The 13036-nt window shown below is 45.1% G+C and overlaps 1 protein-coding gene across 1 annotated transcript in view; it reads right to left on the reverse strand.

Moving 5' to 3' along the window:
- LOC144799179 (cytochrome P450 2J2-like) overlaps positions 1-13036 on the reverse strand; it is a 488767-nt gene that overhangs the window by 68541 nt on the left and 407190 nt on the right. Inside the window, exon 6 of the mRNA XM_078670429.1 lies at positions 1126-1273. Coding sequence (XP_078526555.1) covers positions 1126-1273 — 148 coding nt within the window. The remainder of the gene's footprint in view (positions 1-1125; positions 1274-13036) is intronic.

Here is a 13036-nt window from a genome sequence, read left to right on the forward strand (position 1 = left end):
GCACTCAATGCAAAATACACTCCAAATACCACTCAGTGCCACATAATTACACACCACATAATTACACTCTACTGAATGCAACACACCACACAATACCACTCAGTGCCACATAATTATGCTTCATAACTACACTGCACTCAATGCAACATACACTCCAAACAATACCACTCAGTGCCACATAATTACATGCCACATATTTAGACTCTACTGAATACAAAATACACTCCAGACAATACCACTCAGTGTCACATAATTATATGCTAAATAATTAGACTGCGCTCAATGCAACATACACTCCAAATACCACTCAGTGCCACATAATTACACACCCCATAATTACACTACCCTCAATGCAACATACACTCCAAATACCACTCAGTGCCACATAATTACACGCCACATAATTACACAGCCCTCAATGCAACATACACTCCAAATACCACTCAGTGCCACATAATTACATGCCACATAATTTCACTGCACTTGATGCAACATACACTCCAAATACCACTCAGTGCCACATAATTACACACCACATAATTACACTGTACTGAATGCAACACACTCCACACAATACCACTCATTGCCACATAATTATGCTACATTGTTATTAGTAATATCAATACATTTAAGTCACGTAAATACAACACATATTGCATTACAAATGCTATAGGTGTCACATTTGCGAAAGTTAAAAATATTGGCATTGTAAATAACAAAGCTATTAATTTCGCTATTTTCAAAACCAACACATAAATATAAAATTTGTCATTTACAATACCAACAGCTCAAACTTTCCTAATGCGAGACCTATTGCATTGCAAATGCTTGTTTTATATATTTGTCCCTGGGGAATGAGGTCGAGAGGGCCTTCAACACAACGGTGCACAATCCAATTGCTAAACTTGCAAGCATGTATTTGATACAATCCTACCAATTACTTCCAATTCTATCACCACCAAGTAAAGCCTTCTGACTTACTAATGCAAAGGGAGCAGTTCTCGGAGCAAAGATACATCGTGTTTGAGCTTGACAAGCTCTCTCTTATTCAATATCCTAAGACAATGAATGCTCTCTTCAACACATAATGTTTCTACATAGTAGGTTTCTTCTGGGCAAACGTACCTTGGACATGCGGGAATGCCATCATGTAGAGCAAACCCCACAGAAGAGTTGTAGATGTGGTCTCTGTCCCAGCTATGAACAGATCCGCAAGGGTCGACATCAAATTCTCGTCTTCAAATAAAGATTCACCTCCATGTTCCTTTTTTTGCTGTATCACAAACAAAGTGATATATCAAATGATTGTAAATTGGCAGATTGATGTCATTAACTCACCTGTCATCACTCCACTTGGCATGCAGACAGGATCCTCCTATGTAAGTAATCAAGAGAACCTAGAAATCGCCAGTATATGGATTTTTAATGCATTCCTTCAATATGCTGGTATTCATATTTTGTATTCAAAAAGGAAGTTCATGAACGCACAGGTTGCAAAACTTTTGTCAACATATCATTTTACCAGGATTCCAACTAAAGTTTTCCATTGTGATATTCGCAATATGAACCTAAGAAAAATATGAAAAAGCTTTTCACACACCCCTACAAAGCCTGCCACGATGCCAGACCTACATACCTGAACCAGTGCTCTAATTCCACACACCCACCAGACACCTCCCCTCTGCCCAACTTGCAGTGGCCACCATCTGTCCGATTCACAAGGCCAGGACCGAAGGAAGATGCTTCTCCTACCTCACAGCCAAATCCTGGAATGCCATGCCTCTTCATCTCCGGCACTCCCCATCTCTGAGACAATTCAGGAAGGATCTCAAGACCTGGCTCTTCAAATGAACCAGAACGCCCAGTCAGACCTGCAACCCTCCCGTCCCCCCTCCACTTCCCCCCTCCACTTCCCCTCCAGCGCCTTGAGACACTCACAGGTCTTTAGCTGTGCTTAACCAGCACTGTTTGGTTGATATGAACTTCAGCTTAGTTGAGCATGCTTGGAAAAGATGTAGGGCTCAGTTATATGGCCTGGATCATACTTTTAAACATCAGATCAATGGCAAGAGTCTTTTTGTAGGGAAATTCCACTGAATATAGATCCCAGCGAAGGCTCCAGCCAATGTCATTGGCATTCGCCGTCAAGCCCAGTGTGGCGTGGTTAAGGAGGGGTATTTCACTGCTCGTGGGAAGAAACAACGTAATTTCCCATCCCTGTGAGCAGATGACCTGCTGGTATATATTGGGAACTTCTGGGCTTTCCAGGCCAGAGAGTGATAGCTAAAATCCACACATGTGGCTTGTAAAGTGGCTTCAAGATAACTTGCAGAAGTCATTCTCCTTCCATTGCAAGAATAGGTCAGAGCTGATCAGATGAAATGCCTGATTTGAATTGAAAAACAGTTGTTTTATACTTGGCAGGTCTCAGGTATAACATGGACCTGAACGTATTGTATTGACAGCATTATTCCAGGCCCCTTATATATACGGTAGCTGTAAGGATGCAAAAAGGTGCAGGACAATGATTATGCAGGTAGTTCCTTTAATAAATAGTAAAGTAGAGCTGGTGTTAAGTATTTGGCTAATTGTCCTACCAGGTTCCTACTCAGTCTCCTCCTTCAGCTGATCTCCACATTCAGCCATACAGAGCATGACATCCCCAACACTCCATACATAACATTCAAGGCGAGGCAGCAGCAGATATCATGAGGGGCACAGAAAAAAATAGAACCATACAGAATCAATTTATAAAATGATTGTGTCTCACAGACCGTCATCAACCATACAAAATATGACATATGGCTTACAACATGTGTATCTCTGAAGAATAGAACATTTTTGCAAACTTCTATGTCAGGCAGGGATAGTGAGAGTGCAATAATCACATTATACAAATGTAGTTGGGTTTGAGATTTGAAATTACAAGATCGATGTAAATACTACTGGCCCACAGTTAGCATATTTTTGATTAATTAGGTCTAGAGCAGTGCTTAATTTGAGCCGATGGTTCCTGGTGCTCGGCACAGGCACTTAATTGTCAGCACCAGCACTTGTGACAGTCGATAGCTGTTTGTGTAATTTGGAGATGAGTAGGGCAACAGTTGTTTACTAATTGAACAGAACTAATGCTTGTCTCCCACACCATTCTGTGAGCTTTTGGGGCCTCTAGCAGTCTGAATTGCCTCGGCTGTAGCAGTGTGATGGTTAGTAGTTGTGTAGAAACCGTCATTAGCAGCGTTAGCAGGTGCTATGGGTGGTGCGAGCTACAGCGGCCTTCTGACAAGGGCCCTGGCACTTATTATTTTGCAAATTAAGCACTGGTCTAAAGGCAAGCTGGTGGTGTGTTTATAGAGGGACTGTGTAGGAAACATGTATTTCTGACAGATAGAGGTTTGCTACATATTATATGCTATTGAATTTCTGTACTGTTTGAAGTGTTGGGCATACTTATTTAGGTTGTGGATGGAGGCATACATAAGGTTTATGAAAGTAATATTATACTATTACATTACAAGCCTCAGGCGCATGCATAACAAGCATTTACAATGCAATAGGTCTTGCATTTGCGAGAATTTGAGCTATTGACACTGTATTTTGAAAACCTGCAAGTGGTGCATAAACACGCACTTTGTACTTATAGTCGTTGCTTATGACAAGCTTGGCTGGCAGTAACTGCGTTTCTTTTACTGCCAGCCTTGCTTCTCCTAAGCAAGGACCATAAGTTTAAAGTGCGTGTTTGCGCACCACTTGCAGGTTTTCAAAACACATACATTCATTGCATTGTCATACAATGCCAATAGCTCAAACTCGCGTACCTATTACATTGCAAATGCTTGTTTTTTTCCCGTCTAGTTAGTGTCTCAAATTTTCTGTTTGTGCTAAAGTCTGGATATTTGTATTGTTGCTCGAGGTCATCAGAAGTAGGGGATGCATAGCAGTGACACCTGTGAGAGTCCTATTGCGGCGTTCGTTCTCCACGCAGGAAATCCATGTTGGTTGCAAACCTAACTGTCTCTGGTGTCAGTCATTTGGTACTTGGGAAAGTTGCCTGCCGTAACTGACTGCAGGCCGTCCTTGGGGTGCCTGTGTCATGCTGGCCTTTGAGTTTGTCAGTAAATCGGTCTGCATGTCAAGTGTTTCAGTGTCTGTAAGTCTGTAGTCCGGATGCTGACACTATAAATATTTTTGGTGACTTGGAAGAGAGTAGGGGAGCTCCTTGGCAGTGAGCTTTGTCTCTAAAGTGCTGTTTCGCAGGCCGAGGAACTAACTACACTTCACACTTGGACAGAGCAGTAGCTCCCCTCAGGGAAGGTGCAAACGATTTTGTGTGTAAGTCCCAAGAGCAGGCAGTCAGATTGTGGTTTTCTTGCAAGCTTGCAACACTTCGTTTTTTCTGTGCAACATTGCCTTTTGGGGTGAACCCTCTCTTTTTTACTCTTAAGCCCAAGGGCCCGATTCACAGAATTAACTTAAGACAAATCCTAAACTTACTACTTATGGTATTCACAGAAGGCATTTAGTAGTGGTAAAGTTGGGATTTTGTCTTAAATCTGTCTTAAATCTGTCTTAAGTCTGTCTTAAGTTTGTCTTAAGTGTGTCTTAAGTTTGTCTTAAGTCTGTCTTAAGTTTGTCTTAAGTCTATCTTAAGTCTGTCCTACGTTTGTCTTACGTCTGTCTTAAGTCTGTCCTACTACTTTTGATATTCATAGAAGGCAAATAGTAGTAGTAAAGTTAGGATTTTGTCTTAAGTTTGACTTAAGACAGACTTAAGACAGTCTTACGACAAACTTAAGACAAACTTAGGACAGACTTAAGACAGTCTTAAGATAAACTTAAGACAATCTTAGGACTTGCCCTTGTTCCCCCTTACTTTTTGCCCTTTACTTAGACCCCCTAATTAGGAAAATTGAAAACAATCCGATAAGCCTGGCAGTAAGCAGGCAGGGAAAAGACACCAAAATTATGGCCTACGCTGACGACCTGGCCATAACCACCCCTGAACCAGAGAGCGCTATTTTGGCACTAGAATTGGAGGCACAAAGATTTGGAAAAATCTCGGGGTACGCAATGAATAAATAGAAAACCCAAATAATAATAGAACAAAGAAATTACCTGGATGGATTGCAGGATTGTCACAAAGGCCAAATACTTGGGGGTAACCATAACTGCTAATATAGACAAAATTGTAACTGAGAACCTATCCGCTCTGGCTACTGAAACAGAGAAAGCTCTCAATCAAATCAACAATTTACACCTGACCCTAGTAGGCAGATGCAATGTAATTAAAATGACATACTTCCCGAAATTGTTCTACTTTTTTCGATCTATTCCACTGGAATTTAACAAAACCAAGCTGCAGAAATTCCAGCAAATCTCCAAGCAATTCATCTGGGCCTATTCACAGCCTGGGCGGGCACTAAAGCAACTGTCTCTCCCCAGGGAACGGGGTGGCTGGGCTTTTCTTAACATAGTGCTTTACTACTGGGCTTCAGTTCTGCAATATAATACGGAACTGGTGAAGGAACACTCCTTCTCTCCTCCCTCTGATTGGGCTTCCCTCACCTTTCCAACTATTACTGGGAGAGGAGACCCGCGGCTGTCTTCACAGGACTTTTTGGAGAGGTTTATCGCTCAGGTTATAGAACTGACTCCCATTACCATCTTGTTTGGGACCCAAGAGGAGGTGAACAGGAAGAAAAGTGGAGCACTTATTTTTGTTGCTATGATTGTGTGGAGGATTTGTATTGCTTCAGCGTGGATAGAGGCAGACCCCCTCCCTTCTCTCAATGGCTGGCTAGGCTAGTTACGACCTACTACCTCGAGAAGGCTGTATATGCTAAAAAAGGCCGCAAAGGGCAGAAGAAGGGGCTAGACATCTAGGAACCTCTCACTACTTGGCTGGAACAATCTGGGTCAAACGGATAATTTGCCTTCTATCATTCAAGGGGCGCCCGCTTGAAAGAGGCAGCTCATGATCAGCCAAAAGCTGGACCTTGTGTCCTTCTTGCTGACGGCGCTTATCTAAGCTCCTCTATCATTGACATTTATTTTCTTTTTTCTTTTTTATTTCTGGTGACTAAGAACCAAATCTTTTCTTTCTTAATGGAACATTTCTTCGTGTCCTAGAAACATAGTAATTTTGTGGTTGTGGGGGGTGGGGGGTGGGGTGGAAAAAGTCTTATCTTTGTGTTTACTGCTTTGGAAAATTGTTTTTTTGAACACAGACAAAAAAAAAAGATAGAAAAAAAAGGAAGCATTATGGTGCCACAAGCTGCATGAAGTTATCAGACTGAAGTACAAGAGGGAGTGGGTATGCACGAACAATGATGTCTCACTACCAGGTGCAAAATGACTCTGTCCACTCACCCCTCTCCAGCCCTTTGATCAGAATTCACATGCCCTGGGCTTCATTCCAGAATTAGAGAAGCCAGTACCCTGGCCTGTTCTACAGGGATATTTGGGCCAGTCTCTGTAGTGAAAACTGCCAGCTGAAAGGGAAAGTGTTCTAGAAAGTTGATGAGGTATTGGATCCAGAGGAAGAAATTAACTTCAGAAACCTCTGAGCTGAGTTGACTAAGTGCTGAAAATCTAGTCCTAAAATATGCTTACCAGAGGGCGGGGGTCCTGGAGGGGTTCTGCAGTGTCAAAGAAGTTTGCCTCCTTAGCAAGCTCTCTGGGTTCAGTGATCTTACTATCAAGAAGGTGTTGCTGCAGATCTCAAACACAAAGACTGAACATGTGCTGCCTTGCAATCAAATTGTACAGCCACTGATAATCCTTTACTTCATAGCCCTTGACCCAACCATCCAGTGCATTGCAACAGGAATCCACACAATCCACCCAGGTCTATTGAGCCAGTTTCTGACGGTCTCTGAACTTCTGTCTGTACTTTTCTGGGGTCAGACCATACTATCTGACAAGGGCTTCCTTCAAAGGGGGATGCCCCATCCTGTCTCCCTTCTTTAGGGCCAGGAAGGTCTTCCTCGCTCCACTAGGGATATGCCTCTACAAACTAGCCCCCATTCTTTCTCAGGGTTTTTGTGCATCTGTAAGGTAATGTCATAAGCCTCAAACCACTTGTTAATATCGTTCCCCACAAAGTCAGGCACCAGATGTGTGGGAGTGTGGACCCTCTTGTCTCCAGAGGGCACTGAACACATGCTGCCACCATGACTGCTGGACTCTGCCAGTTTAGCCTTAATTGTCAGGCTTCTTGAGCTGCGCCTACATTACTGTGATATGTGGGAGTACTCGTGCCTTGCACGGCAAGAAGCCGAGAACCGACAATGGAACTACATCTCCCAGACTCCTCGGAGAAAGCGAGGTATTTGAGGACATTCAACACTCTTCCTGTTGCGTGTAATTCTTTCGACTTCCGGAGGAAGGAATCCTTCGTGCACGCAGCTAGAAGTCCGCTGCTTTGTTGTTCCAAGCGGAGCCTTTAACCTGGTCCCTGTCTCCGGGTAGGATCGGGGAACTCGTGGGAGTGTTGCCGCGTTATCAGGAGGACTGTTTCTTGACAGCGCTTTTTGGCCCATAGACTTGTTCCTATTGAGAGCGGAGCGCGGTAGTCTTTGCTACGCGTTACCGTTCCATGCTCTAAAAGTTATTTCCAACTTTTAGGAGCTCCTAGTTTTTTCGTTATCATTTGTGAGCAGCAGCGTGTTCTGGTTTTGTGTGCGGAGCGCAGTAGCGGTCGAAACTACACGCTACCGTGCTCATCAGTGTGTTCTGGGTTTGTGTGCGGAGCGCAGTAGCGGTCCCAACTACGCGCTACCGTGCTCAGTGTATCTCGGACATTACTATTTCTTTGCATCCATCAGAGTGGTTATTCTTCCCCAAAGAGGTTGTGGTCCATTGTACATAAAGCTGACATTAGTGTGACCAAGCAACGTTCTCTTTTCCAACGTTTGTACTGAGCAGAGTGTTGTGGTTCTTGCTCCCTACACACTACAGTTTCTGAACGTGCTAGGACAATTATTGCTTCCAGAATCCAGTATCATAGATTCCAATTACCTTTGTTATGGTACGCTGACAAAAGGGGGGCTTGCTTCCATGCCTGTTTGTTTCATAAGCGGGTGTGTGTGGGTTCTGACCTCTGCTTATGTTCCACTAGGCATACAGTCAAGACAGGAGGTGATTGATGATATACGTTTAACCCAGGGTCACGTTCCATTATTTTAACAGGTACACACGAACTTCTAGTGAGACCTTATGAGAGTAGCCTGTTGTTTAATGCGTGTTCCCTAAGTTTATGCTTTGTCGTTACAGGTTATCCCTTCCCTGCTGACCCTTCCCCTTCCTTCCCTTTTTATCCCTCACCTAATGGCTCAAATACTCTGTGTCTTTCTACAAGAGTGTTTGTGACGTTTGGAGGTGGATCTTTATATGCATCAACCGGATTCCGTGGAGCAGACCTGGACATTAATGTCCTGCTCCTTAAGGCTCTGTTTATGAGCCAAATGTTCTAAAGCAATTCTTTCCCCCATAGGCAGTTTCTTTTCCTCTGTCTCCATGGCCAGCCTCTTGTGCTCTGCCTCACTGGCCAGTCTCTTTTCTTCCATGTTGAGCTCATCCATTTACAGCCTGTACTCCCTCTGCGCCTTCCTCTCTGCCAGCTCCTCTGGGGACAGGTTGCGGGAGGACACACTGATCCCTGCACATGAAGGGATTTCTAAGCCTCGGAGTAGGTTATCCCCATCCTCAACAGGGTGTAATCCAAGGCCATCCTCTGGGTCCTGCTCTGACCATTTCTCATCCTCATCATCCTCCGGGCCATCTTTTTTCCCTGGCAATTGATGGGCCTCTGCCCATGCTCTCGAGGCTTTTTGGAGCTCTACTTTTTTGATGCTCCTTTTAGCGGGCAGCCCCCTCTCCTGGCGAATTCCATCTTTGCAGGTGAGATCACAGACACAAACAGTCAGGTAGAGCAAGAATGAAAATCAAAAAAGGCCAATCAAGGAGAATCTAAACCCAAATTGGTCTTAGATAAGGGATGGCAGTGTACACCAAATCACTGTATGGCACTATTCAAACACAAGTCCTATCCTCACCACTAATCACCAGTGTTAGAAATAGGGTTACTGGTTGACTGGGATGTAAGCCTTGGTGAAGCAGCAACCACAATCTAAGTCAGGGTAAGGCGCATGAAACCCCACAAATTAACCTGTGCTCACCCCTTGCACAGAGCAGTCAGGCTTAACCTAAGGGCAATATGTAATATATCTGTGCAACACTTCAAACAGTAAAACTGTGAAAACACCACACAAAAGGATCCCACACCAGGTTGAAAAATAGAGCTTAGTTTAATAAATAAAACAGGACCAAAATGACGAAAATCCAATTAGTAGAACTGGAAATATTCAGTGTCAAAGTTTATAGTGAAAATAGCACTAAGAAGCACAATGCACCATTGGGGGTATATCTGGTCGCACCGAACCGGTAAAAAGTCACAAGTTCAGGCTGACTGCAATGGAGTGCATGCCGGTGTAGGGATCCGGTTAGGCCCGCTGAACAACTTACCGTAAATCCTGGTTGCAGAGCGTTTTGTGGATCTGCATCAAAGGTGCACAATCAAAGAGACGTATCCCTTCCGAGATGTAGCGAAGCTGCGGGGCAAGGTTCTGTTGCATCGTTTTTTGGGGATCCCATCAACGGGGCTTGCAATGAGAAGTCTGGTGTCAAGGATGTGGTGCGTAGCTGGTGATGCATTGATTACGAAGAGCTGAGAGGCTGCAATGTGGCCATCGTTGTTGAGGCTGTATTGGACTGTTGCACCACACCATTGTGCCAACGTGTCAGTTCTGAGGGTTTGCAGGTCTACGATGGGGGTCTTTTGCAATGGGTCCCATCCACGCAGCAGTGGTGATGCCTCGGTTCTGCCCAGGGATATACCACTAGGCTGCAAAGATGCATCGGTTCTGCTTGGGATTGCATTGCTTAGCACTTGGCAGGGTAGAGTCACAGATGGATCCTGGAGGTTGGAAGCTTGTTATGTCCCTAAAGGCTCAGATCAGGAGGCAAGCCAACTAGCCCTTGGAGTCATTCTAGGTCTGGGTTCCAGAGATGCAGGCGCAATTCTTCTCATCCAGGCAAGAGGTCAGAAGGCAGAAGATCAGCACAGCAAAGCTAGAGTCCAGCAGAGTGCAGTCCAGAAGAATGGCATTCCTTCCAGCAGCAGAGCAGTCCTTCTTCCTGGCAGAGTATCCACAAGTCCAGAAGTATACTGAAGTGGTGGTGTCTGAGGTCCTTCATTTATACACAGTTGTGCCTTTGAAGCAGGAAAATGCTTCTAGAGGCAACCGTTTGGAGTACACAGATGTCCTGCCTTTGGTGACCGGGCTCCAGAATAACGTCAGGGGGTATGCAGCTCTTTGTGTGGTGGCAGGACACAGCCTATTCAGGGGTAAGTGAAGCTGGGCCCAGCTCCTTCCTCCCATCCTTCCAGTGATGGACCATTCAGTCACACCTAAGCGCCCATTGTGTGTGGCTGTCTAGGAGAAATACACAAAAACCCAACTGCCAACTACACCCAGTCATGTGACCAGACATGGGAGACAGGCACCAAGTGACTAAGGCAAGAAAATGCCAACTTTCTAAATGTGGGATTTTCAGAATTGTAATGTAAAATCCAAATTCACCATAGTTAGGATTCCAGAGACACCAAACTTGAATCAGTCCTATCTTCCCATTTGAAAATGACGCCTAAAATGTAATACGGTAATGCCAATGGTATCCTATAGGAGATATAGACTAGTGAAACATTTATTTCAGAGTTTTCCACTACCAGGACACTTAAAACTTAAAAGTACATGTCCAAATTTGTACATACATTGCACCTTGCCCTCTGGGCTATCCAGGGCCTACCCTAGGGGCGACATATATATTAACAAGTAAGGTTTGAGCCTAGAAAAAGGTTTATTTTACTAGGTTAAAATGGCAGGTTAAACTGCTCACACAGGCTCTGCAATGTAAGGCATGAGACATGTTTAAAGCGCTACTTAGTGGGTGGCACAATCGGTGTTGCATGCCCACCAGTTGCATTTAATTTGCTGGCCTCGGCACATATTGTGCACATATTAGGGACTTATATGTAAATTAAATTGTCAAATGGGTATAAGCCAATTCTACCATAAATTTTCGGGGTGATTAGTCAAGCAGGGGTGGAGGAAAAACAGGGGGGTCCCAAAACATATTTTCTCCATGCTAACTTCCATTGGAAACTTTAGACACAGCTACAGCCCAAACTCCTGAATGGAATTACACCAAATTTGACAAAAAGGTAGCTCTTGATTCAGAAAGCACTCTTTTTGTTAAATGGTGTAAATTCGTTCAGTAGTTCCTGAGAAATGTAAACTTTTGTCAGATCTGCAATTGGGGACGCGGAGGATCCGTTAACCCTCCCTAGCTTGTGCCTGCAATCTGATTGGCTGCCAACACTTCAAATCAGAAAGTTTTGGCAGCCATCTTGTGACTCGGTTGAACAAGAAAAAAGGTTAAAAAAAAGTGAAAAAACTCGAAAAGGGTTCAGAAACACCCTTATCCCATAGGCCTGCTCAGGGGGGCCCAGAGGGACCCCGGGGCCAAAACAATCATAAAGATTTCAGCAGGATTTGCGGTGGATCTGCAAATCCAGCCAACATTTTTTTTTAAACGAAGCGCAGGCTCCCGCACTTCGTTTCCTTTGGGCCCCCGGGTAGGCCAAGTCCCAGGGACAATGTTAAAAATAGATGCGGGGCCTGTGCGGGCCCCCGCATCGCCCAGAGACTGCCACCTTCCCAGGGTTTATACATTGAACGTGGGGGGCCACGTGGCCCCTGCTGCCCAGGGGACCACCACCTCCCCGGGGCTAATTATCTTAATTTTTGGGAGGGCATGTGGTCCCCTGAAGCCCTGAGGACTGGCACCTCCCTGAGGCTATATATAGAAAGGTGCATGGGGTGCTCCAGCCCCCCACAGAGCCCCAGGGGCTGCTGCAGCCCCCCACAGAGCCCCAGGGGCTGCCACCTCCCTGGGGCTTAAATACTGTTGGTGGGGAGCTGTGCTGCCTCCCTTGTTGAGCCATAAATGGCCCTGCGGACCACCACCCCCCAGGGCTGGCTCCCGCAATCTTCTGAGATGTCCACCCCAGGACATTGCAATGTGCTATTGGATGGCGGGATCACTGCTCCCACCATCCCATAGCAAACAAGTGCTCCACTTTGAACAAGTGAGAGCATTTTGCTCTCACTTGTTCAAAGTGGAGCACTTTGCTTTTTACCCCCAGGGAGCTGCATCTAAGCAGCCCCCTGGGGATAAAAAGCAATGCCGGCTCCAACAGGAGCTACGAGCCGGCCGGGAACGCGGGGGCTTCAGGCTTCCCCCCGCGGTCCCAAAGAAGATGGCCATACACTGGGGGATGGGGTACCCAGGGTCAAAAATGGCCCGGGAGGTCGGCTACTCGCACCCCCTTCTCCTTTAAAGAAAAAATATATAGATTGCCGTGCCCCAGGGGATGATGTCCCCAGGGCCGAAATCAGCTTGGTGTAAAGGCTCACCTGGATTTACTACAGGGACAAAATGGATGGAAGTGATGCTAGATCCAAACTTCCCTCACCCACCTCCTTCGCCCAACTTAGTCAAAGCAAAAGACGGAAGGTGTGGAAGGAGGGAAACAAAACAAGGGAAGGAAGAATGGGTAGACGTCCACTGGATTTTCGGCGGGGGTGGTCGTCTAGAACCCTGAAGGAGAAAGCACAAGGTAAGTACTGGGTAAAAGAGCTAGCTATATGTTACCCCTCCCCTATTTCTAATGAGATACCTTAAATGGAATATGCCAAATACGTGCGAGGAAATGACTTTCATGGATGATAGAACACTCCCAATGTCTAAAAGGAAGGACCATGTTCAATTTGTAGAAGTACGGCGGAAGTTTGTTATTTAAACAAGTAATGAACAATAATATACAAACCCAGGTTAGAGACACCGTAGGAATAGTTAGGACCCTGAGTCCAAAATTAGTAATTTATCTGTTACTCCTGCAATTAGGGAAAAA

The sequence above is a fragment of the Lissotriton helveticus genome, chromosome 12 (assembly GCF_964261635.1).
Source record: "Lissotriton helveticus chromosome 12, aLisHel1.1, whole genome shotgun sequence".
Lineage (NCBI taxonomy): Eukaryota > Metazoa > Chordata > Amphibia > Caudata > Salamandridae > Lissotriton > Lissotriton helveticus.